Here is a 26,925-nt window from a genome sequence, read left to right as displayed (position 1 = left end):
TGGGTGTATAATATCATCTCATGTTGAATCGAAATCGTAACGTGACAGACGTTGTAATATCGGCAAAAATCGTATCATTGTCCAAAGAAGTGATACAATATCATATCGTGATGAAACTAGTCATTAGTCAGACACCAAGTGGCATGACAAAGCATCTGTATTTGACAAGTTGGAACTAAGAACAGGTTGTTACATGCAATATTTGTCTTATTCCCTGCCTCTGCTGTGTGTACAGATAATTCACAAACACTCACCATATCAACTTTATAAGGTCATATAATGTCAGTGTAGCATTTACAGCTTGTTCCTCTGCCCCCAAGTGACCAAAAAAATCAATGAATGCTGCTTTAAAACCAAACAGTTTTACCTCCTTATATTTAATCAAACATAAATACAGGTGGCAGTTTTAATTTAGGAATAGTTCTCTCATCAGGTGGAAGCTTTACAGTTAATAAGGAGAGAGATTCAGATATGATCCTATTAATAAATGGATGTCAATGGGTCTGCTATGTAGGCAACAAAATGTCTTTCTTTACAGTAAATGAGGCTTTACAGAAGGGAAGAGAGGAGAGCTGCATCTCCGCCTCTGGGGAAACTGTGTGTGTGAGAGTGTGTGTGTGTGTGTGTGTGTGTGTGTGAGAGAGAGAGAGAGAGAGAGAGAGAGAGAGAGAGGGAGTGTGTGTGAATACTTATTTAGTTTCAACCCAAACGTCGCTGACTGCATTCTTCTCTTGGCGGGTGGCGAGAGCAGAGCATCGGAGGCAGAGAGACATACATGCCAAGAGACAGAGGGGGAGATTAGAGAGTCCGAGGAGAAGCTGAAACTTCACAGCAGACGCTCCTGCACAGGTTGGTCCCATCTTTATAATATCTATGTTGTATTTTACGCACAGGGACTTAAACGGTGCGTCCGCGGGACCAGTTTTGACCTTATTATGGACTCGAGTGGATTCATCTCCAGCATCAGGCTGTTTTCTAGCTTTCGCTTTGCAACTTGTAGTTTTGCAGTGATAGGCTGTTCGCACACAGGCTGCTGCATCTCCTCTTCCTCCATTCATCTTTTTCATATCAGATCCGCAGACCATAATATTGATGCTGAAGCGCGTCTTCCACTACTAGAAGCGCACTGGCATCGATCAGTATCAGCAGTCCAACCACATTAATAGATTCTTGACAAGGCTACAATGTCAGCTTTATGAGAGACACCTGACATGGCAAAGGCTTTCTGGAAGCATGAAGGCTGCCCAGTTATGAGGAGTCTTCCCCATGTGCATGAAGGTGCAAACGGATGGTTGCAGCAGGGATGAAAACAAAAGGGAGGTTTTGCGCACACGTCATGAGAGCAGTTTCCAATTATGATGCACTCAAAGCAGAAATGTTGTCAGATATTGAGGATAAAAAAAAAAGTGTATTTGCATTTTCAAGCAAGACACATGACCAACGGGCGGCCACATAGTTTATTTACTCCTGGGTTTACTTACTAATTGTCAGTTTCTATAACCTGTTCAGTTATGAAGGGCAGGTTGTCAGGTGACTGAACCTGAAAGACGACACCCGATCACCTCAGGAAATAGCTTCACACCAAGGCTATTTATATCTCCGTGCGGCACACACACACACACACACACACACACACACTGTTATCCTCATTGTAATGCTGCACATGCCATTAACATGATGCAGCTATACTGTGTATCCAGCAGGACCTGATGCCAGGTAGGGAAACCTCATGTGCAGTGCCAGAGAGGGGAGAAGGGAGAGGGAAGGGGAGGGCATAAAGGTGCATCAAGATGTGTGCAGCTTTACCATGTCTGGCAGAGGCAGAGGAATAATTTTGTTTACACATCCAATTACTTGATAGAGTAGCCTACTATAGTAGATCAGCTTGCATGTGCAGGAAAAATGATATTTTAAAAAACATTGAAAGAGAAAGAGCTCGTGAAAATGAAACAAATAACACACATTCAAACATTCAAATGAAATCCTCCTCTCCTAGGGACTGTTCTTTACTTGTCAGAGGAGGGGGAGTGGCTGGGATGTGACTTCATCTTTTTTTTTTTTTTATCCTCCTGAGGCAACAGATTTTTACCTTGAGCCTCCCATGACTAACGGAAAATGCATGACCCTCCCTCCACCATAAATTAGCTAGTAATTAGATTTTTAAAATGTACCCTTCGATGTTTGAAAGTTAAAAGTTGAAGACAAATCCTGAAGTTGAAAAAAGCCTTGGTTTTTCCACTCTTGTCGCGCATGCTGGTTAGTTTGTGCAAACAGTTTAATTTTGGCCATGATATTTATGAAATGTCACTATCTTAATGGGTCTTGTTCATAAGTGAGGGTAGAATGGAGCGTGAGATGGATCAATGGTTCGGCATGGCATCTGCAGTGTTGCAGGTGCTGTGCCGGACCTTTGTGGTGAAGGTAGAGTTGAGTCGGAAGACAAAGTATTTGATTTACTGGTCCTTCTACGTCCCAACCCTCACCTATGGTCATGAGCTTTGGGAAAAGACCGAAAGAATGAGGTCGTGGATACAAGCGAACGAAATTAGTTTCCTCAGGAGGATGGCTGGGCTCAGCCTTAGAGATAGGGTGAGGAGCTCGGACATCCAGAGGGAGCTCGCAGTAGAGCTGCTGCTCCCTTGTGTTGAAAGGGGTCAGTTGAGGTGGTTCAAGCATCTGACTAGGATGCCTCCTGGGCGCCTCCAGTTGGAGGTCTTCCGGGCACGTCCAACTGGTAGGAGGCCCCAGGGCAGAGCCAGAACACACTGGAGGGATTATATATCTCGTCTGGCCTGGGGATGCCTTGTGGTCCCCCAGGAGGAGCTGGAAAGCATTGCTGGGGAGAGGGATGTCTGAGGTGCTTTGCTCAGCCTGCTGCCCCTGCTTTGGATAAGTGGTTGAAAATGGATGGATGGATGGATGGATAGGTGGTCACTTTTTTAAGCGCAGATTTAGCTAGTTTGTTTTTTTTTTTCTGACGGATGCTTTTGTAGCCATGATGTGTCCATGGATCGTTGCAAATTTGAAAATGGTAACGATAATTTCAATGATAACTACAAGGAACATTTCTGTTTTTACAGTTTCTGGCTATGATAAATGGTGTCAATTCGGTGTAATGTTTAAAGAAAGCAAGCCTTGAAGGAGTCGGCATGGTGATGCAGTGGTTAGCATTGTCGCCTCACAGCAAGAGGGTTCCTGGTTCGAACCCAGGGCGGGAAGTGCAAATCTCAGGGTGGGGGAACGCTTCTGTGCGGAGTCTGCATGTTCTCCCATGTCAGCATGGGTTTTCTCCAGGTACTCCGGCTTCCTCCCACAGTCCAAAGACACGCAAGCTAGGTTAATTGGTGACTCTAAATTGGCTATAGGCGTGAATGGTTGTCTGTCTCTATGTTTCAGCCCTGTGATAGACTAGTTACCTGTCCAAAATGTACCCCGCCTCTTGCACAGTAACAGCTGGAATAGGCTCCTGCCCTGCCGCGATCCCCAACAGGATAAATGATTATGGAAAATGAATAAATGAATGCCTTGATGGCAAAATCTGCAGTACAATAAATGCAAAATACAACCATTTAACAGTAAAAAAAAACAAAAGTCCCTCCCTAGTGCTTAAAAACTTAAGTGACATGCCCCCACCTTTTTTGCACCACCCCTCCCCCCTTATAAGTAAAGAACAGTCCCTTAGTAGTTTTTTTTTTTTTTTTTAGAATCCCTTTTATTGTTTCCATATAGTATTTATTGAATTGTTGAAAATCATCTTATCATTGGTCATTCTATTCTATTTAGTTTTTATGATTTGTTTTTCACAGTCCGTTATGCAGTTGTAGTAGCCTATCATATTATGTTGAAGTATAGTGAGGTGCAAAGCATTGTTCTTTTCTCATTAGAAACCTCATGGCATACAACATTTGGCAACAATGCACTAATAGGTGTCACTATTATCATCATGGTAATGACAGTTAAATAAGAGAGGTTGGGAGACCTTGTGCAAAGCACAGCATATGGTCTTGTGACGTAACGCCTGTCGTTGCGGACGCTCTGACAACATTGCCTCACTGTTTGTGTGTGTTAGTGTGTTATGTGTGTGTGCAGCTCAGGATTATATCCGGCATAGCCTGACCAACAAACCGTGTCATCTCCGCTGCGTGCCTGAAGCACGCGCTAAAAATAAATAAAGCCCAGGCTCCAACAATGAACGCACTGACCGCCGCCACCTGCCTCCTCGTCGCCGGCTTCAGCTACCTCTACGGCAGCGATGTGTTATGGTTTGTCCGTGTGTCTCTTGCAGACCTCTCCATGCCCGAGCCGGGAGCTTCTCCGCGGCGGAGCCCGCAGGGAGTCCCCTACAGCGACCTGCAGCACATCGTCAACGCCGACGGACTGCACCTGTTCTGCCGCTACTGGGAGCCCGCCGGTCCGCCAAGGTCAGTGAGGAGCGGAGCGGGGAAATGAGCGGAAAGAGTGTATTTGTTGTACTGTTTGGTCCCTCTGTATGAGAAGTAGGGTCTGTGTGTGTGTGTGTGTGTGTGTGTGTGTGTGTGAGAGAGAGAGAGAGATGGAGTGTATACCACAAGAGTTGTTTTCATTTGAAGTGCTGTTTAAAGTAAAAGTAATTGTATTCACATGGCTGCTCTCAGTCCTGGAGTCACATGAGGACTTCAACTTTCTAATGAGGTCCTGCATGTTAATCTAGTGTGTGTGTGTGTGTGTGTGTGTGTGTGTGTGTGTGTGTGTGTGTGTGTGTGTGTGCAGTCCAGGACCCAGCTGTGATAAAAGTGCACAGTTTTGTAGAAGGTTATAATCTGTAACCCTGCCTGGTTAGTGCAGATGTGTGTGTCACACAGCTCTCCAATCAGCACTCCCCATCTTCCATAAACTCCCACAGTAAAATCATCACCACACAGTGCATTGTTTTAAACATTTACTTGTTATTTTCATCCTCATATGGGTTACATAACGGGCTGCAATACTGTGTGGTTTGGCTGCTCAGGACTGCAGACACTTGCAGAAGACTGTAATGACATCAGGAAAATATATTAGCACAGGACTACCATAACTTCGTGACATATACACCTGTGATTGCAAAAGGAAAGCCTAAAACACCATTTAGGACACCTGCCATCCTGCTCATGCTCTGTTCTCACTCCACCCATTAAAAAACGTTACTGGAGCATCAAGTCGCACAGCACTTGTTTCCTCAGGTAGTTAGGTTTCTGAGCAGTTGACGCATTCACACTGCACATTGTTACTTGTCGATTTTCCGTATACTGTGGGTAATGTTTATTTTTTTTATTCTTGTCAGGGGATGTGTGCCCTTTGTGTAGACAGAGAGTGTTACTGAGTACAAGCAGTTCATTGTAATTTTTTACGCATGACAATAACCATTATCATGAACATTGCAAGGAGTAGCACTGGCTGATAAGTCGCCTCCTTTGTTGAGCTGTAACTCAGTAACTCAACAGTAATAAATGCAAATGTAGAAAATTGGCACATGTCCCTCCTCTTACCTTCATGGCAAGTCATATTTAAGTCCTGGTCCAACCAATATTAAATTTATAATATCTTATCTTACCTTATCTTAAAATCGAGTCAAATCAAATCACTCTGTAGTGTATCTGTTTGGTCTCATTCTGGCCTAGGCTCGTTAAAAACATTATAATTATGTTAATCTCCTCATGGAGGCGACTACCAGATGCACCAGTGACTCACACTGGGTCGTGACCCCGTTTAAAAAAAGAGACTTAGCAACGGTCACTAGTTCAGCCACCCAAATGAAGTCAACACATTTTTGTTAATAAATCAAACAGCACATTTACTGTGGTTGGAGAGTATGTCGATTCTTCACTATAGTGAATAATTAATCAGCTTTTTGGGGGGTTCAGTTAAAAGAAATAACTTTGTTGCAGTATGTGTGGATGGCTTACTTAGAATAACAAATTATTGACGGTTCAGTACACGTTTGACTGGGTTTACGGACACACAAAGAAATGGATGAGCGTTTGTACAGGGTGTGGTTTTCAAGTATGATGAAATGGTGGCTATGAAAATACAACACCTGTCTCCTCATACCTGTAAACCCTTGTGTTGTGACGTTACTTGTAGATGATATGAATGATATTCTCTCAGCCCTGATGACATCATCCGCAAAAGGTCTGAGATCCTGACTCATCGGGCATTCTGGTGTGTGAAAGAGTGCAAATGGCAATGTTGTGTCTTCGTCAAGAAGACTTCAAACAATACAGCTAGATGATTAATGGGTCCGGTTTAAGAAAACACACAGTAGTGATATATAGTCTGCTCTGGGAGGCCCCCTTGCTGTGCACTCTCGGCCGCAGTGGTGCATGAAACAGGACACAGATGTCACACTTCAGCTCGGTTACAAACCGCAAATTTGCATGCAGTGTGGGAGCACAGGAGGAAACTGAGTTGACAGAAAGGCCCACAAAACATCTGGAGTCAAGACATTACTGATCTCTCTTTCTGTCTCTCTTTGACACAGACACGCACACACACACACACACACACACACACACACACACACACACACACACACGAGGCTCGCACATGTTAGTAGAGCAATGACTCATTAACTGACACTGTGTCTGTGCCTCTTCTGCTTCACTGGTCCATAAAATGCAGCTCATAGTTTAGAATTAGCATGTGTGTATGCATGTGTGTTTATCGTGAAGTCATCTGTGATTTATTCTGTATTTGTATATGTGACCGCTTGTATACCTGTGTGCAGATATCTGTGTATGTGAGTATTAATCCTTTGGATGACGTATTTGTGGTTGGATTGTTGCCTGATGCACTCTGGAAGCTCTTGTTAAAATGTAAATCTGCACGATTCTGCTCAGGCAGTGGGAAAAACATTTGACCTTATCGTTGCCCACAATGCCTCTGTGGACTGAGGCCTCACTGTGGTCACACAGAAGCCCTTTCCCAGAGCCATGCCCACACTTCCACAGGAACAGAAGTCTTCTACCTACTCAAGCTTGTCAACAGATAGGCTTGGACATGAATAACCAACTCTGAAAACGATTCCTGCCAAAAGCACCAATAAGCCAAATAACAAATTTGATTGGCTCACCATAACAGCTTTATTTTTCCTCCTGCACATCATTTCTTTTTGGAAGTCAAAATCAGAATCACTGCAGGCTTAAAATAGCTGCAGAGCCCTGCGTGTTGTAGCAGTTTTAGAGCTGAGGCTTTGGGTGGCTTATATAAGAGCTTTCTCACTGGAGGCCAGCCAGTGACCATGCTAAAAATGCATGCAGTCATGGTACAAAGAGACATGTAAGACTCCGTGAAAGGTTGTGTGTGGTGATTTGTATACCTGCAATAATAGCAGATATTTTGTCTATGATTTGTGTGTATTGACGATTTTGCCACCACAAAGAATGAGCATTCTGCAGTTCCATACCAGTGGGAAAAAGCTCTGGCAGCTGTCTTTAGACTTTCACAGGACACTTTAATTCTGCGCTGAAGCCCAGGCTAATTAAATTATTTTAGCTGAGCAAGCAGCTCCTAAAAGCTATGTGTGGTAGTTTGACTGCACATTTTACAAGCTGACAAAACAGAAGCCATTAAGTAGCCCACCCTTAGTACACCCACGAACTGATTTACTTGTCTTAATATGCTGTTGTCTGTGTTTATCTGAACATAATCGTCAGCATCTCCCAAACACGCTGCCACCTAAATCTCTTAATGCAAAATCACAGTTACGCACAGGATGTCATAGTCAGAGTAAAACTGCTGAGCAAGTGTCACAAAACACTCCAGCCTGTTGTCTGTCGTGCAGCCTACACTTAACCATGAAAGAAATACTCTGATGCACACCTCCTGTTTTAACACGAGCTGCCCCTGCACTCTGATGCTTCACAGTGAAGGAGCTCTCTGTGGTCTGGATGGATGCAGCCTCCAGACTCACAGCAACCCACTCGCTGCAGCAGTCAGATTAGTAATTTAACACAACGTGACACAGCGTGTCAGAACCGAATTCATGAAATTTCTGTAGATGCAGCTCAGCCAGAAGCTTAGAGCATTTGTACGTATTTAAGTTAATAAGTGGTTATATAGCCACTGGCATGAATGGGAGATGGGAATTAGACGTCCTTAGCTTACACCGTGGATGCTTAGGAAATACAAGTTTCATCATAGCTACATCTCAACATGCTGCACTTTATGGAAGGCTGGATAGATTTTAGGTTTATAGATTATTTCTGAAAACAGCAAGAGCATTTATCTTTCGCATGTTTGTGATAAGAATAGTTTGATATCAGCCACAGTAGCAGCTGGTGCAGTGATAAGCTTCGACGATCAAAGGAATCTCCCGAAAAGAGCTATGCTGTCTGACACTTTATTCAAACAGCAGCCAAAAGACTCAAAGTCTCTTTATAGTGAGGCATGACTCTGAATTGAATTTATGCATGATTGTGGTAAAGTGTGATAATGTAGTCATCTGGTCTGTGAGGACTCAAAAACAAATCAGTTATTTGTGTTTTCATCAATTCGTCAGATGATTATTTTCACTTCTAATCAGTTGTTTTTGACAAAAGCAAAAAGCAACAATTTCCTAAAGTCCAAAGTGACGTCTTTGCATTGCTTGTTTGTCGAAAACTCAGAGTCTCAGTTTCCTATCACATAAGACAAAGTATGCAACACATCCTTACAGCTGAGATGCTGGAACTAGCGAATGTCACCATCGGGTATATATCGGGTGATTTTATTATTCTGTATTATTCTGATAATGAAATTAAATGCGATAAATAGCAACGATAATATGGAGCCAGACTGCTTTCACTGACTTAACAAGGGCAGCATCTGCACACCTGGACACAATAGGTAACACCTTTAATGTTGGTGAGCCTCCAATAAACACAGGGTAGACGACGAATAACAAGCGCAGCAAGCTGAGTAGAGAGCCAGGTATGTCATTGCCGGTGCGGATGTCTTTCACACAACAAAGAGTCCTCCTCTACCAAGATCGGCAAATGTCTTGCTGCCATTAAACGGGGTAGACGCAGCGCTAAAGTACCATCCATCCCCAGAGCTCACATCCAACACCGAGCCTTTAAATGGTTCCAACAATCTCAGACCAAAACGGCTTGTTGAACCCATTCATAAGCATTAGATAACACTAGCCGTGTGATGCTACAGTTAGCCCTTAATTTGTATCGTTAACTGGCATCCCAGTCTGGAGCCCTCTGCTCTGACCAGCCACCCAAATGAAGTCAACACATTTTGTTATTAAATCAAACAGCACATTTACTGTGGTTGGAGATCCTGTCTATTCTTCACTATAGTGAATGGTTAATCAGCTTTTTGGGGGGTCCACTTTCAAAAAAATACCTTCGTTGCATCTTGTGTGAATGGCTTACTTAGATCCACAAATTATTTACAGTTCAGTACACGTTTGACTGGGTTTAAGGACACACAAAGAAATGGATGAGCATTTGTACAGGGTGTGGTTTTCAAGCATGAGGAAATAGTGGCTATGAAAATACACCTGTCTCCTCATACCTGTAAACCCTTGTGTTGTGACGTTACTTGTAGATGATCAAAAGGATATTCTCTCAACTGTAATGAACCCTTCTGCTCTGACACTGACAACCTCTCTCCCTCTCGCTGCATGTGTTTGTAAGACAGAGACGCTTGTTTGTGTGACATGAATCTATAGCACATCGCTACTCTACTTGGTAGTTGTAGGCTAGTCTATTGTGGGATGGTGAGAGGGTGCTGGATGTGTGACGATACAGACATGTCCTACAGGAGATGTAAGGCAGACCTGCAGATGCGCATTTAACCTGCCTTGGACCCGTTCATATGAGTCGGCTGTTACTCCGTGTAGGCTACTGCACATGTAGCCTACACCCAGTAGCAAAGGGGAAACACTATAGCCTAATTTTTACTTAAGTTTAAACTTTTTACACACTTTTTTCATTTATTTGTATGTTTTTTAATTTTATTTTACCATTAGATATAATTTAAGACCAATTAAAAATCATTTTACTTTTACATCCTTGAATTCATTATATTCATAGAGTAGAGTTATATGGAGGCAGGCGTTAAGGGGAGGTCATTTGTCAGTACCCCAGGAAATCTCCTTCTTTTTCACAGCCTAATGTTGGCAGGTATGGAAGAGTCAGAACTGTTCTTTGTTTTTGTCATGTTAGCAACAGTGATGTCAGTTTGATCTGGTTACGTCAGCTATATTAATATTAAATCAGCCTTTCATACCCTCAGGTGTACATGAACTACCGGTTATACACTTCTTTTTACAAAACAGAAATGTGAACTTATTGGTTATTCTGTCAGTATCAGCCACGAGAAGCAGGAAATGAAATGAAAAAAATCCATATGGTGCATCCCTAGTCAACACCATTACAGTTGTGATGTTGTGCTGTTACTATGGTGATAGGCGGCAGTTTGAGAACACCAGGCCTACATTTATTGACTCAACCAACTGACGCAGCAGTTTACCTGTATCACTAAGGGGTGTTTGTTTAAGCAAAAAAGCGTAAATGAAGCAGACTGTTTGATATTAAATGTCACACTAAGTGGATTGGAAAACCCCATGCAACGTGTGCAGGGTAGTGGAGACACCTTGGAAAGGTCTGGTGACTTTAGTTGTGGACAGATTACAATAGGAGCTTGTTGTTACGTTAAGGATTTTAACAGAAATCTGACCATCGGCCAGTCATCCTGCTTTGTTTCAGGACACATCTTTGTGGTTTAATAGTAAAACTGTCTGATTATTTCGGGAATCAATGACTCTGTTACTGGTGGACCAACATATTACAGATACAGTAGCTCGTAGATGGTTGAATGAGAAAACATACCAGCAGGTGAATGCAGGTGATGGATCAAAAATACACATCAAATGTTCTGTTCTATGGTAGCACTCCCAAATAATGTTTTCAGGATGAATATCAACTGGTTGTGAAAGGTTGTAAATGTATTTCAAGGACAGTAATGACATCAACAGCAGACAGTATGTGAACTTAGCTTAAACTACTGACATACATTGAGTGTACAACACATCAGCATAACCTTCCTGATATTGATTTTTGCTGTTGTTAACATTTTGTCCTTTCACCACTTGTCTAAAGTTGTTTTGTTGAGATTGTTGCTTAAATTGGGAAATTATTTGGAGGAAATTTGACTTTTTTGGGTGTGGGTTTTTTGGGTATCAGCTGATTATTTTCATTGACAGTTCAACTTTATGTTATACAGCTTCTCTCATGTTTTTAGATGTTCTACGTCAGCTGTATGAATTACATGACAATGAGACAATTTAACATTTTGAAAGATAAAGCAATAAAACCTCCAAATATGCAAATCCTTACTTGAGATGTTTCTCATTGGGATTAGAATGAGATGGGGTCAAAGGTCATGAGCCCCTGAAAAGCCCTTTCACTAGAACGAGGAAGTAGGTGAAAGGTGGAGGGGAGGGGCATCCACAGTGTTTGACAGATCACACAACAGATGTCCAACAGGGGCTTTGAACCAAAGTGGAGACCACCATACCAGCCTTACACCCACTGGACACCTGCATCTTCACATAACAAACAACAAACAAACTTTGTGTACGACTGACTCATAAACACAAACACACACATAGTTTGTGTAAATAGGTCACGCTGTTATTAGAGTTTTTGCTGATGGTGTTTGGATGAGTTTCCTTCCCTGTCTGCGTTTGTGGTGTCAGAACATTTCATTTCCCTGCTGCTCGCTGCTACTGTTACGCTTGTCAGTGGGGGATACTTTACAAAGATAAAAGCCCTATAATGGTTTCCTTCATGTTTGTGCTTGGGGGGAAATTTTGGCTGAGTAACACAGTGTATAAAATATTAGGGGCACTAGTACTCCCATAAAATTCACTGAGTTGGTGATACCAAGTGCCAGCTGTGATCATTTACTGCAAATTAATTTGAAAAGGAAACAGAGGAGAAGTCAATTTCAAGTTTTTTTTTCACTGTTGATCATTTTCACAGTGACTTAATGATTTAATTGGGACACTAACAGGAATTACTCAGTCAGTAACATCACAAGCAACAACCTTAACATTAACAGAAGCTGAGACATAGTTTGTGTAAATGGGAGTGCAGCTAATTTTCAAAGAATTCTACATAATTGTTATGATTTCTACAAATTAGATTGGTTTCTGCTGCTATACTGATGTTTTAAATGGTATGTATAAAATGCAGTTTGATTATGGGGAAAGTGGAATGTTGCAACAGCAAGTAGTGATATGACACATCAAAGAATAATGCAATTACATAAGAAGAGAGTGAACGGGTTACGCAAACTGCAAAGCTGCAAAGAAAAAATGTGTAGATGGAGGATTCCTGCAGTAACAAGAAGTGAAAAATTGCATCAGAGATATTTTTTTGTTATGCGGGCTGTGTTGGTGCATAATAAAAATGTGAATTTATAAGACAAGGCGACAGAAATCCTGAAAGGTGAAAGAAAAAAAATCTGGTGATGCAGTTTCCAAGTCTGATGTGGATTGTTTTCTCTCCTGTGTTTGTGACTTAAGAACACGTGAAACAAATATTTTGCAAGGACAATCTTTCCAAGTTTCTTTTCATTTTTTTTCTTTTCATTTGTGAAACAGGTAGAAAAATGTTTTGCCTGGTGAATTGTTGTCTTTGTTGTTGTAATTCTCATTTTGGCCACCGGAGGCTGACGTGCACTCCTAGTAACCCCCTAAAAAAAAGAAAAATCACCTGCCAAAACTTTTTTCTTACCTGGTTTTTCATAAAAAGTGGAAATAAAGTAACTGAGTAAAGTTCCCACATGTTCTTAGGTCATAAACACACCAGAGAAGACAGTTTAGATCAGACTTAGCCAATGGATCACCAGAATTTTTTTTCTCACTTGCCTCTTAAGGCTTCCGTACAAGTCTGTTCAGGGAAAAAAACAAACAAACAAAAAAGAACATGTTTATGCCCATACTGGCGATAGCTGTACCTGGAGACATTATATTTTCGGGTTGTCCGTCCATCCATCCATCCATCCATCCATCCATCCATCCATCCCATTCTCATGAATGCTCAAGAACGCCTTGAGGGATTTTCTTCAAAGCTGACACAAACGTCCACTTTGACTCAACAAAGTTCTTATTAGATTTTGGTGGTCAAAGGTCAGGATCACTGTGACCTTGCATCCGTCTCATTCTAGTAAACGGGCCATCTCTTGAACACCTGGAGGGAATTACTTCAAATTTTGCCGAAACATTTACTTGGACTCAACGATGAACTGATTACATTTTGGTGGTCAAAGGTCAAAGTCAGTGTGACCTTGCATTCCTCTCATTCTCATGAACACGATATCTCCAGAATACCTCAGGGAATTCCTTCTAATTTGACACAAACGTTCCCTCGGACTAGATAATAAACTCATTTGAATTCGGCGGTTGAAAGTCAAAGGTCAATGTCACTGTGACCTCACAAAGATGACCTTACACAAATGTCTAATAAGATGTAATGATGAAGTGATGGCATTTTAAATCCAAAAGCTCAAAGGTCAACTTCACTGTTACATCATAATGTTCTGCAAAAACACTTCTCTAGCCATTACTCAGTGTCATATCTCAGGAACAGAAGAGGAGACATTTGGTCAGATACTGAATTAATAGTACTTAACTTGAAATTGTGGGGATTGTAAAGCTCTTTTGTGCTGCCAGGGGCAAGATGTGTGTGAGGCATCCATGTTTTCACCAACATGGATGTAAACTGTAAGAGAAACTTGACAGGTGCATGGAGGCATACATTCCGGGATGGTAATTCTAGTTTAAAGTATAATTCTTTTCCTATCTCTGCACGCAGATAGTTTGGGTGTAATTTGTCTATCCACAGAAGACAGTGTGCAGTGTGCTTCTGATGATGTGTAAACTGAAGTAAAACAGGACTCCTCTTGTTTCTTTGCAGTAGGGTAGCAGTTTAAACCTATGGAGGAGCTATCAAGTCCGACTTTGCACATGCTCTTACTCTGACATTAAGTTTCCTGATAACCTTCCACAACAAGCAGATGATTGCTTGTAATGATTGCTGAAAATAGACTGTACTCCGAATAGAAAAAAGAAGAGTTGAGCTGATGAAATGAGTCTGATGTCTTTCACTGTGCAGTGGAACATATTCAATATCGTTCGTCTCTTTGGTTTACCTTTCTCTCCATCACACAGTAATTTCCTCTGTCTCTCTCACTGTTGTGTTTTTTCTTAGGTGCGCGCGCACACACACACACACACACACACACACACACACACACACACACACACTTTTCTGTCACACTTCATCCCTCTCTCAGACTCCATCTCATTTTCCACCTGTCACATTGTTCTTCTGTCCATTTTGCTTTTGCTCCAAGTGCATCAAATGTCACTGTCACCTGGGAAACCACCGGTTCTTACAACGCTTGAAGGTGTATTAAACACTACAATATTAAAAATGAATTGAATTGAGTAGAATACTGTTACAGTGTAACTACTGCTCGCAGGGCTCCTTGGTGAACCACTGTGGTCTGTTTCTAAAATGTTCCTATTTTAAATATAAATATGGTGTGATCTGGCCTATAATTTAATATAATTCGTCTCAATTACAGTCACTGCGCTTCACCTGGGATTCAGTTTATAATTTGGCAAGCTGGTCACGCGGTTTCTTTATTTTAGTTTTATAGTCTTAGAAGGTTTCTAAGTTTGGCTTTTCAAAAGCTGCTGATGACCTGTTTCCTCTCCGTCTCACATACATCTCCTCGTACTGTCTTTGATCCTCTCGTTTTCTCTCTTTTCCTTTAATCTTTGCCTCTATATTTCTATACACACCCCTATAACTGTACATTCACTGAGTCTACAGCACTGATGTGGTCACACACACGCTGTACATCACTTCCTTTGGGCAGCTCTTCAAAGAAAGCTCAACAATTTGTGGCTATTTTTCCCACACTCGCACTGTGACACACACACAAGATTAGAGTGAAGGGACACACACACCATGAAGTTCTGAGCAGTCTAAGTCTATTAATCGTATTAACATGCCAGTGTTCGGACATTCCGTCTCGTCCTCTGGCTCCTGTCCAGTTGGGACACAAAGACGCCAAAACCTTCAACGTTAATTTAACACCACAGTATGTTTATATAAGAGCAAACCAGCAGAAGCTAAATAAACACATTCACATGGTGTTGAGCTGTTGCCCCAGTGATATGTCACAATCAACATTTTTAATGTCAAACATGTCTTTTAAGTTCTTCTGCCTGATTAAACCTGGTTCTGCCCAGTCAGGTGCAACAAAACAGGAGAGTCAGGGTGGTATAAGCCTTTTTTACAGCAGATGTTTTGTCTAGTCATGGTAGAAAATGTTGGCTCCATTCTATTGAAGTGTCCCAGTCAGTCATGACAGTGTGACAATGAGCCACCATGCGCAGTACCAGGTCCCTGAAACTGACGCATCTAATTGAATTCAGCCTTCGTTCATTTTATTATTTACACCTGTGCTTTTTCTGCTGTCACATGTCAAAATATCTAGTGAAACAGGCCTGTCATTCTGCTTGCACATTTTATGAAGCAGATTGCTGGATTTACTTGCAGAGGCACTGTAGCTCTGTCAGAGGTGCCACCAGAACTGAAATGTACAGGTTTCAGTTTTTTTTCCAGCAAAAAAAAAAAAAAAGTAAGTGAAATGGAGAATATTTGTACTAAAATGTACAATTATCATAGTGTCTCTATAATGCAGAGACTTTTTCCGTCCTCATTCTAGTCCCTTGCGTCAGTGCTCCATGTTACCAAGTAAATGAAAGACTATTTGTGCTTTCACAAATATTTGTGCTTTCACAAATATTTTGTGCTTTCACAAATATATAAACCACTGGTGGGTGAAGTGGATAACATTGATCATCTTGTAACAGTGCAATATTCTGCTGGGAAACCTTCTTAAGGTACCCCCGATCCACGGTGGGTCCTCCTTGCACCAGAAATGGCTCTGACCTGTCAAGGCATGGACACAGGACCTCTTGAGGGTGTCCTTTGGTGCCTGGTATCAGGGTGTTACCATGAGATCTTTTGAGTCCTGTGGGTTGTGAGGTGGGGTAACAGTACGTCCCATAGATGTTTGATCAGATCGGGATCCAGGGAATATGGAGAACAGGTTGACGCCTTGAGCTCTTTGTCATGTTCCTAAGGTCATTCCTGAGCAGTTTTTGTGGCGGGGAGTGGCGCATTGTCCTGCTGGGGGGCCAATGCTACTGAGGAGTTCTGTTGCCATGAGGCGGGGTGCATGGTCTCCACTGGTGTTTAGGTGGGGGGAGCGTGTCAGGTGGCATCCACATGAATGTCAGAGCCCAAGGTTTCCCAATAGAATACAGCTAGGGGGCTCAAATTTTGTCAGGCATATTTTCCCACTATTTAGCTTCCATACTGTTTTTCTGTTATTCTGGTGATTAATTATGGGAGTGTGTCCCCTTGCAGCAGAATGAATGTCACAGCTTTACTCGTTATTGCTCTGGATGCTGGTTATGATTTCTCAGCAGTGAACTGTGCAGTTTCTTTGTGCAGAAAATAAATTGACAAACCATGTAGGAACAACATGTTCACATATTTGAAATACATTAATTATGTTGTGGAAAATAGTGGAAAAGTCTTTCCTCCTTGTAAGTGTGAGCCTCTGTGAGCATCAGCCACATGCCTAAAATGCCTAAGATTTTGGCTTTTTCGTGTAAAATTTACAGTCGAAGGTGCAGAATGTGGCATTTGAGCACAGTTGGAAGGTTTGCGAGTTCCTAAATAATCTCGGAGCAGCCAGTCAGCATTGCATTAAGGGGATTAGGGTCTTGGCTTTGTTTTGGGCCTGTGGTTGTTTGGAGTAGCTCTGAGTAGAGCCAGGGGGAGGACTAAACTCTCTCTCACTCTCCGAGTGTTTTAATAAGGCTGGTTATAAGCCATGTTGTTCCAGCAACTGAAACTGGTGTGGGAGACAAGTGCGTCTCCGGTTCCCATGAGACATGAGAGAGAAAGACACAGAGAGGGAGAACAGAGATAATGACAAAGAATAATTAAAAGTTTCTTTTCTTGTTACTGGAAGATTAAAGTGCGTCAGATAAAGGAATGAGTCCTAAAACCTGATAGCACCCATGGTTCCCTAGTCTCGAAGTCAGGTTTTTGGTTAGATACCTGAAATAATGTCTGTGGTTAACACAAGCTTAACAGACTTTCATGCTTTGTTCCACGACATAAAATATGACAGTAAATACCCCACTCATGAATTTTGAAGCTTTTATGTGTCTTTGAAAAGCTAGTAGCGAACAAGTGGCTTAATGTAAATGCCGAAAACAGCCTTACAGCCTTGCTGTGGCAGGGATGTTAATTAATGTGACTGTAGTGTAGTTTGTTTATAGCCTAACATTAGCTTTTTACATCTGCTGAATTCATTTAGGCTTCAAAAATCATAAAGTGATGTTCATTTGTGAGGATTTTCTTACTGAACAAAACGTGTAAGTATAATGAACGTTTGTGTGCCACAGAGCTTATTTTCTGCAGTAATCCAAAATCCAATGGAAAAATCACATAGGCTTTTTGGTGAGGTAACCAGGGCGACGCTAACTTCTGTGTAGGCCCACAGAAAAACACAACCCGTTGTCACTCCGAAGAAACCCTTAAGATTCTAAAGCCAAACCTGGTCTTTTTTCCTAAACCCAACCACATGCTGTAGTTGTTTGAGGAAAATAAAACTTAAATTTGTGGTGTTGTACTGACATAATGCGTTAATTGCCTCCCAGAACGTCAACAACCAATGCTCCCAGGGTACCTTTCACGTCGTATTTGGACGTGACAAGTCCATGACCAAACGTCAATATTTGAGGAGGTCGGAGTTAGGAGAAACGCCTAATAATAACAGGAATGTCAGTCCTAGCTTAGTAGCTAAAAAAACGGCCATATAGGTCATCTTTGCAAGCTTAGTACGACCCATATTCCATATATGCAGAGACCTCTCGTAGCTGTAGTAATTACAGCGAGAGCAAAGGAGCAAGTCAGGTAACGTAGCATAAAGAGCAACACAGTCCATGTAAGGAAGAACTTAGAGTGAACATATTGGTCAAACAAACAGGACTTTCACCCAGTTCATCAGTGTTTGTGTCCTGTATGAAACCAAAAGTTAAAAGTTACTTATTGTAACCTAAACTATGATTTTCTTTGTAAAACTAACCACTTAGTTTTGTTAAGGTAGCAAAAACTGCGACCGTGAGTGCATGCACCTGTCGCTGGTACTCACCAACGGTCAAATATGTTGTTGTGGGAGTCAAAGGTATTCTGTTGTTTAAGTATGAGGACATCTTGAACTTAGAGTTAAAGGCAGTCAGATGACTCCTAAATCACTGAAACCTGCTCATAGTCAGTTGAATGCTGCAGGTAATTTGCCTGAGAATTGATTTAAAGTGCTGTAGATGTCCAATATACAAAATAAAGCATAATTCTGAAACAGTACGGCCTATTTTTAGCCTAGAATGTTTCCAGAAACTAATTTATGCTGCCCTGTTGGCTGCCATTGGTCTTTTCTGTAGCAAAGACTTATGAGACCCCAGAGTGTGTGGTGCATTTGTCCACCCAGGGGAAGAAAGAGTTCAGGTTGATGTCTAAGTAAAGTAGTACAATGCCAGAATGTCACAGCCTATTGAAGTAACACTTGTGCCAAGCAAATGCCTCTTGAGCTTTGCCAGACCACTTTTAGCAAAGTGGAAATAGTGAGCTATTCTCTGCACGGCTGAGCCAACATACTGATGATGCCTGAGTATTGTCACTTGTCTGCAGATGCCTGGATCTGAATGAATGCAGACATCTGTTAAGATTCTGGGTGATTAAATCCTTCCAAAAAAAAAAAATCAGACCTTACATCTCCCACTGTTAGCTGTCACCAGACGTATTGCCTTAATTTGATTTTTAAAATTTTATCTTTTTGACAACTCAGGCAACAAATAGGAAGTGAAAACTGAGGAAAAAGTGAGACAGGAAAAAAAAAGGATTACTAAGCAGCCCAAAGAGGTATTTAAAGATTGATGGATGGAGAGGATCTTGGGAAAAGAAAGACAGTAAATTAAAAATGTCACATTACAACTGTGGTTTTCAGTGGAGTGTGCAGCGTGTTGTTCACTGTACAGTCGTCTTTACAATGAACCCAGATTAGCCCCATTAATCCCCTGCTGCCCCTCGGCATGTGTGTTACTGAACATTGTGCCCATACAAAGCCACTCATTCACACACACGCTCACAAAAGCACACACACACATACATGTATACACACACTTGTTCTGAGCCAGCAAGTGCAGAGGAAGTCTCAGCCCCGAGGCGATGGCTTTTCTAAAAGGAGGGAAGGAGCAGCGAGTGAAATCAGTGCGATTTTGCTAATGAAGCCTGATGAACAGCTACTCTTATTCCACTCTTTTACCCGCCTCACACTCTCACTCACTTTCTCCCTGTTTCACTCCACTCCCTTTTTCTCTGTCGCTGAATACATTTGGGCTAATTGTCTGATTGAAGCTGATTGAAGCTCTCACAGGCTTCTCAGCAGTGCTGCTGCTTAGAGAGAGAACACTGCAGCGTTTCAGTGCTGCTCCGCTGCTTAATATGCGTTGATAGAAGAAGTACAACCTTAAAAAACCTTGTCTCACAGGCAGTGCATTAATTACCAAAAGGTCTGTATTTACGAGTAAACATGAAGTTTTTAAAAGAAGATTCCTTACTCGATATCATCATAACTTTTCTTTTCTCTGTCATCATCTCTCTGCGCCGACTGAAATGGATTTAATAGGTGAACTTAAGAAGAGATTATCCTGTTAGCTTTTACATAATGGGTCAGTTTTGTTAAAAGAACAATATTTTGAACAGTCAGTTTTGGCGGTAGCTTTAGCTTTGTTTGACAAGCTGCTAATTGCATTGTGTGTAATGAGACAGTTGAGTTGCCTTGAAGGACAGGTAGACAGGCCTAAGTGTCCAACAAGCCTCAGTTGTGATTAGTTGAAATTTTAATTTCCAATATTATATATCAAACATTTGCATATTGGCAATATTAAAAAGCTAGTAGCACAAAGAAGGCGGTAAATACTAACACTAAATATGACATACACAGTCACAATTCTACCTCAGTCAAACACACACACACACACACACTATTGGACTCTTTACTTACCTTTATAATGCACGGGCCTATGGTATTATAATGCATATAACTTTTAAATGTCATTAACTTAATTTCTTACTTTGTTGTATTCATTATTTATTTGTTCTTTATTTGTTTCCCAGTGCTATAACATGCAAGTTATATGTTACCTGTTTAGTAATCATGATCATAATTACAATCCTTATGGAATTACTCCATCAACTAAAATTCCAGGATGAAAACATAAGTAACACAAGTAGTCATGTAACCATATCTGATATTGAATAACCTGCAATGGGCACAATATATAACATTCAAAATATGATGTCATGGTAAACCTGCAAAAACAGATTTTTTTGAAGAGCAAGTGAACACAAAGTTGACATGTCATCAACTTTTAAGTTGATTTGGTAAACGTGTAATCGACAGTTGCTTATTTACTCATTTGGAGTCTAGTTTTAGTCCACCTGATGAATGTAAACCCCATGTTAACTCTCTTTTAGCTCTGTTTTTGGTCTCTACCAACTAACTCGCTAACTGTGTCTGTCCATTGTTTGGTGTTGAGCAAGTTGTAGGGTTTTAGAGCCTTTTAACAAAAAAAGCTACCTGCTGTGGCTGAAAACAACATCATGATAGCAGTAACAGTGAACCAAAGCAGTAAATATGTGGGCTGAACAGCCAAACAATGAGCTGAAACTACAGAGCCCTGTTAAGCTGACGGAAACTGCAGATTCTGACGCTGTTTCGCTGTAGGTTACAGGGATAGTTCATGCCAAAATCAGAAATACATATTTTTCCTCTTACCTGTAGTCCTATTCTATATCTAGTCAGTCTAGACTGTTTTGATGTGAGTTGCTGAGTTGAGGATTTCAGCCATAGAGATGTCTGCCTTCTCCTAAATATATGAAATTAGATGGCAATCTATCTAATCTATCATCTTTACCAGACTACACCTGCTAACCGTATCACTGTGCAGAGTGCAGCTTTCATCTACTGCTAGCTTGCCTAGCACCACTGAGCTAGCTAATGCTACAGCTCGGCTGAGGAAGATGCCATTATTGTTTACATCCGCTTGTCCATGAGTAGATGCACACTTCCTTCTGTGCAGTGATACAGTTGGTGGGTGTAGTTCTGTGGAAAGAAAGTAGTTCCTGCATGAAACTGCTCACAACAACACAGGTCTGTGGATTATTTTGAGTAACCAGGTCATGATTTCTGGAAAGAAACATTGCTGCTGAGTTTTCAAATGCAATTCTTTGGTGGTTTGAGCACCACAAGCTGAGCTCCATCTAGTTTCATTATATTCAAGAGAAGGCAGACATCTCTATGGCCGATATCTTGAACTCGGCAACTCACACCAAAGCAATGTAGATTGATAAATAGTCCTACAGGTAAGAGGATAGTTTTTGATTTTGGTTTGAAATTATCCTTTAACCACTACAAGCAACCCCTGACACGTTGTAACATTGTTTCACTTTGTCTTTTGATACAGTATTGTTACAGAAATATCAGTGGACCCTATAATTATCTAGTTCTGTTTCATGATACTGCATAAACCAAAAACCTCTTTGAAACACAGTTTTGTTTTGACACCAGTTTGCCCCAGAGGAGATAGTTAAGTGACTGCTAATTGAATTTTAATTGAAACATCTGCCAGCGTGCAATTTAAAAAAATATATGCCTCCATGAGCGGAGCTGGGACAAACAGGAACACAATAACATCAGAAAACACAACTCCCAAAAAAAATGCCTCTTATACTGTATCATTAATGCGTGAAATGAAATTCCGGTGCTATTTACAGCATAATTTCCTCATTAAGAAAATGGTTTTGCCTCAAACCAGCAGAAAAACTTCAGGATATTTGAAGTGAAGTGTTTATTTCCATGCAGCCGTATTGAGTGAAGCATTATAAATCACTCTGTAAACTTCTAATGTTCTCTTGGATGGAAGCTGAACCTCTGAATCTGCTGTTCCAAAGAAATATTTGCATACAGGCTCCATTTTGCTGAACGTTTTAATGGATCTTCTCAGAAAACCAAACCCTAGTTTCCACGAAAAGAGAGCAGGAGTGTTGAAAAGCTTATTTTCTGTGTATTAATTGTGTTTTGATTTCCCTCAGTGTCTGTTTAGAGTCGGGAAGGAAGGGGTGTGTTGAGGCAGGCAGACAGACAGATGGATGATAGCTGCTATCTCTGAAAACATTCTCATCTTTCTTCTATCATCTCAGTCTCTCTCTCTCTCTCTCTCTCACACACACACACACACACACACACAATTAAAGCAATGGTGAACTGAGATATGTTCATTTTATACCTCAAAAGGAATTCACACAGAAAATCCCTCACCTGCCTGTCAGCGAGGATTTTTTTCGGATTATCATTGCGTCAGATTGTTTGTATTTTTTCCTTCTATGTACGTTTCTGCTCATCTCCACCCCATCAGTTCCTCCATCTCACCACCCTCCTCCCCTTACAGTGTCTTCAAATAAAGTCCTGGACTGAAGACAGAAAGAAATCTTTTAGATTTACTTCAGCCGGAACAGTTTGATAAATCAAGGAAGGATGACGCTCCCAAAAAATGCAAACATTTGCTGTTTGTTTGTCGCTGTGTGTGTGTGAGATAAAAAAGAAAAAGGAGGAGGCCAAGCTCAGGTCTGCCTTTGTGAATTAACTCTTTCCTCTCCTCCTCTCAGGGCTCTGGTGTTAATTGTCCACGGGGCCGGGGAGCATTCTGGGCCGTACGATGAGATTGCACAGAGACTGAAGGAACTGTCCCTGCTGGTATTTGCACACGACCACGGTGAGTCACAAACACATTACGTTACATTACATGAATGCGATTACACCTACACTCATGGTTGCCCTTGTGTTCATCCGGAGTTCAGACATAGAATAGCTTGTGCATAGCTTCAAAGAAAGCCCATCATCCCCCTCTCTGCAGTAATGGGTCTTGTTAATTGTTGAGTGAAGGAAGCCTGTTAGGGAAGATTAATTAGGCTCGGTGGTACATTGCTCCATTGTTCTTCAGCAGTGCCTCTGTGTGCGTAAGTGTGTAGGTGGTGCGCTTTTAATGCACTGTCAAGGAAAACTTCACAAGCGTCAGTTTGAAGTGTGAATGAAACTTCTGGCTCTGTTCAGGTTTCAGCGAAACTCTGTCGTGCTGACACCTCAGCACTGGGGGAACTGGTTCTGAGCTCAGACAAGAGACCAGTTTAGGTTTGTAGCCAATTCTCATGGCCAGAGTGAATAACTCTTAGTAGTTAATGGTTTAGCATCTTGTTCAAGATTATGTCAAGAAAAGCTCCCCAGATTCTTTATTACAGTTAGAGAAAAGTGGATAAAAGCTTACAAGTAATAGAGATATGCCTTCCTCGGAGGGCTGAAGCTGCCATAGTACACGTAAGGCTGCATTTACATCAAATAAACACCAGTCCTCCCATTTATTAGAATGTGGGTAGTGTGTCTAGGCTGCAACAGTGGGGCCACACGGGTTCCTGAAACCATGGCTGCCTGTGGCAAAAAGTTAAGACAGAATCAACTTTTGGAGAAATGCAACCTGATGGCACGTTGCAGCGACTGATCACATACCCACCGATGAGACCGGAAGAAAGTCCAGGGGAACAAGTAATGCAATCTCTTTCTGTCGTTAAATAATACTAGTCCATACCCATTGAGTACAGCATACCATACCATGACTTAGTCATAACAAAAATTAGAAGAAAAAACAAACAAACATTCGGCCACAGGGGGAGCCACAGTGATTGGTTGCATTTTAGCCATTTTTAAGCATTTTTCTGTTGTTATAGCGCCACCCAGTTGCCAATTAGAGTTAAATTTCTCCAGTCACCTTGAGGCGTCCTGTTCTACATATCTACCAAGTTTAGTAAAAATCGATATGGCAGTTAGGCCTAGATAAGAAATTAGCTCTCTAGCGCCCCCATTTTGTTTGATGGGGTCAATAATGGAGGGGTCCCCTCAGATTATGTGTGGTCATATGCCTACAAAGTTGCGTGGTGATCGGTGAAACCCTTGAGATGTTATACACCTTTATGTGATGAACTTTTGCCAAGAGGGAACTTTAGATATTGGTCCCTAGATTATGTTCACCGAGTTTCATGCAGATCGGTCAAACTTCCTAGGACGAGATCGATTTGAAATGTTTTTAAAAAAAATTAAAAATGGCGGAAAATCTATATAACCGGAAGTTATGGGTTCTTGAGGGAAATTTGTTCCTCATGAGGAGAGGCATGTCTGTGCAAAGTTTCATGTCTCTACAACATACGGGGCATGAGATATGTCCATTCAAAGTTTGCAATTTCAATCGGTTGCTATAGCGCCCCACTTTGGCCAATTGATGTAATATTGCTTCATTCGCATCCTCCCATGACCCTCTACCACTGTGCCAAATTTCACATGGATTGACCAAGTCAGTGAGGAGAAAAATGTGAAACAGACACACAGACACACAGACAGAGTTTTCGTCATTATATAGTAAGAATGTATTGACAAGCTCATGTATTAACAGCTCATGTGTACTATCCAATAGAGAAGAGCACTTACAGTGTCTGTGTGCATGCACGTGTCTGTAAAGATACTACAGTATAGATAATGAAAAGGGATTCTACAGACCTTTAATCCAACATAAACAAACTTACCGAAGACAAGTACTCAGTCCCTGCAATTGGCTCTCTATAGTTCGTTTCCCCCCTTCACTCCCTTACAAACGGGCCATTTACTCTAAGTGACAGTCCCACACAGCCACACAACCCTGGAGCTAATCACCATAGTGCCAGGAACAGAAACTTGTAACAAATAATACGATCACAAATTACAATCAAAAGGATGCTAATCAGACAATTGACATACGTTGATGTACAGCTGTTAATGGTGTTATGATGGACTTTTTTGCCATCATAAGGTTGAAATTTAGTTTTTAGCCACACTAACAGCACGGCTGTTTAGAGGTCAGTTAGTCAGTCAGTCAGTCCACAACTTAAGTTTAGACTGAAATACCAACATGTGTATTGGATATTGGATGGATTGCTGTGAAATGTAGTACAGACAGTCATGGTCCGCACAAGGGTTGAAGTGGTATACCATGAAACTGCATGGTATGAAACTTGATGGTTATCATACCATGTGCATTTGCCTATCTACAGTGTTGAAAAAGAAATGCAGGCAGAAGGAGAATCGCACCTGCACTTACGCATCACCTTTCTCCTTGACCGCCTGTCAGACATTTAACACATACTTCCATTTAAAAAAATGCTTTCAAGTCTTCTTGAAACCCTGTTTTCATTTCTTTAAGGGTCATTGTAACTAATAAGAATAGGGGCAGTGGTTAGCATTGTCGCCTCACAGTGAGAGGATTCCTGGTTCAAACCCAGGGTGGGGGAGCCCTTCTGCGCGGAGCTTGCATGTTCTCCCCGTGTCAGCGTGGGATTTCTCTGGGTACTCCAGCTTCCTCCCACAGTCCAAAGACATGCAGGTTAATTGGTGACTCTAAATTGTCCGTAGGTGTGAATGTGAGCATGAATGGTCTGTCTCTGTCTCTCTATGTTTCGTCCCTGCGATAGTCTAACGACCTGTTCAGGGTGTACCCTGCCTCTTGCCCAATGTCAGCTGGGATAGGCTCCAGGCCCCCCGCGACCCTCAAGAGGATAAGTGGTTCTGGAAATGGATGGATGGATAGATGGATGAAATTGATAGATGATATTTAGTATAAACAGTCATGCCCACCTCAGGGTAAATTGTAATAACCAAAATACTTACCTTTATTTTCAAATATCTGCAAAACTAAAGACAATCCCATCATCCTCAGCTGTACTTTGTGTTTAGTGCAGATTAGCAAAGATGACCAGCATGTTTTTTTTTTCAACTGATATAACTAACAAAACCTCCCCATGTTTCACCGTTTGCTGTTTTCCCAACTATATGTTCACTTTGAACGTGAAATGTCCATGGGCTCAGAATACAATACTGGTTACACAGAAAGAAAGGAAGGCATAAACATGCATGAAGAAAGTGTTAGCTTGGTGGTACATAGTAATCAGGTCATGGCATCTCAATGGCAGTGTCATCTCGATTCTGATACATTCCTTCACCTAGGTGCTCTTACGCAGCACTGTTCAGCTGTACTGGTCTTAGATACAGCAGGAATGTGCGAACTCATGTGACAGTGCAACAGTGCCACACTAAAATAACAGCAGTGTGTGTGTTCAGTAAAAATCATCGACAGACAAACAGGAGCGACAGAGCGACAGAGGGCAATAAAGAAATAAAGTCCCAGCTGTAAATGTGGAAATATTTACAGAGGTAGACGTCTCAATAAAGAGCTGGCGGGGATGTGAATGATGAGGATGACTGAGGCTGCTCACACAGGAGCAGTTTATTCAGTGACTCGCTGTAAAATGTCACACAGTTAAATGGAAAATACTGAACTGGAACAAGTCCCTGTAGACACTAGTTTTCCATCTATCTATCGCTCACAGATACACACACACTCACACATGCACACATGCCTCGGGCAGCCCCTGATGAGTTCAGCAGTTGAAATCTTTCACTTATTCTTCCTCTGTCACACTTTCTTCTGTCTCTCGTGTGTTTCTTTCTTATTATAGGGCTTTTAGGTCTTTTCCTTTCACTGCCTGCACAGACTGGAGGTTTGTTCCATTTGTCACACAATGCAGCTACACTGAACAAAAATATAAAGGCAACACTTTTGCTTTTACTCCCATTTTTCACAGGTTTAGGTTAAAGATGTAAGACTTTTTTTGCACA

The 26,925-nt window shown here is 41.5% G+C and overlaps 1 protein-coding gene across 2 annotated transcripts in view; it reads left to right on the top strand.

The window, feature by feature from the left end:
• Positions 1–650: 650 nt before the first annotated feature.
• The window catches only part of mgll (monoglyceride lipase), a 49,279-nt gene continuing 23,004 nt past the window's right edge, over positions 651–26,925 (top strand). The window contains exons 1-3 of one of the 2 annotated variants that reach the window (XM_033629912.2): positions 651–849; positions 4,286–4,421; positions 22,839–22,945. In XM_033629912.2, the coding sequence (XP_033485803.1) occupies positions 4,294–4,421; positions 22,839–22,945 (235 nt within the window). In that variant the 5' untranslated portion in view covers positions 651–849; positions 4,286–4,293. Of the gene's footprint in view, positions 850–4,087; positions 4,422–22,838; positions 22,946–26,925 lie in introns of those variants that run through there. The other variant, XM_033629911.2, reaches the window with a different exon arrangement.

Source organism: Epinephelus lanceolatus, chromosome 8 (genome assembly GCF_041903045.1).
Source record: "Epinephelus lanceolatus isolate andai-2023 chromosome 8, ASM4190304v1, whole genome shotgun sequence".
Taxonomy (NCBI): domain Eukaryota; kingdom Metazoa; phylum Chordata; class Actinopteri; order Perciformes; family Serranidae; genus Epinephelus; species Epinephelus lanceolatus.
Note: the sequence above shows the minus strand (reverse complement) of the source record. Positions and strands in the feature narration are given on the sequence as shown.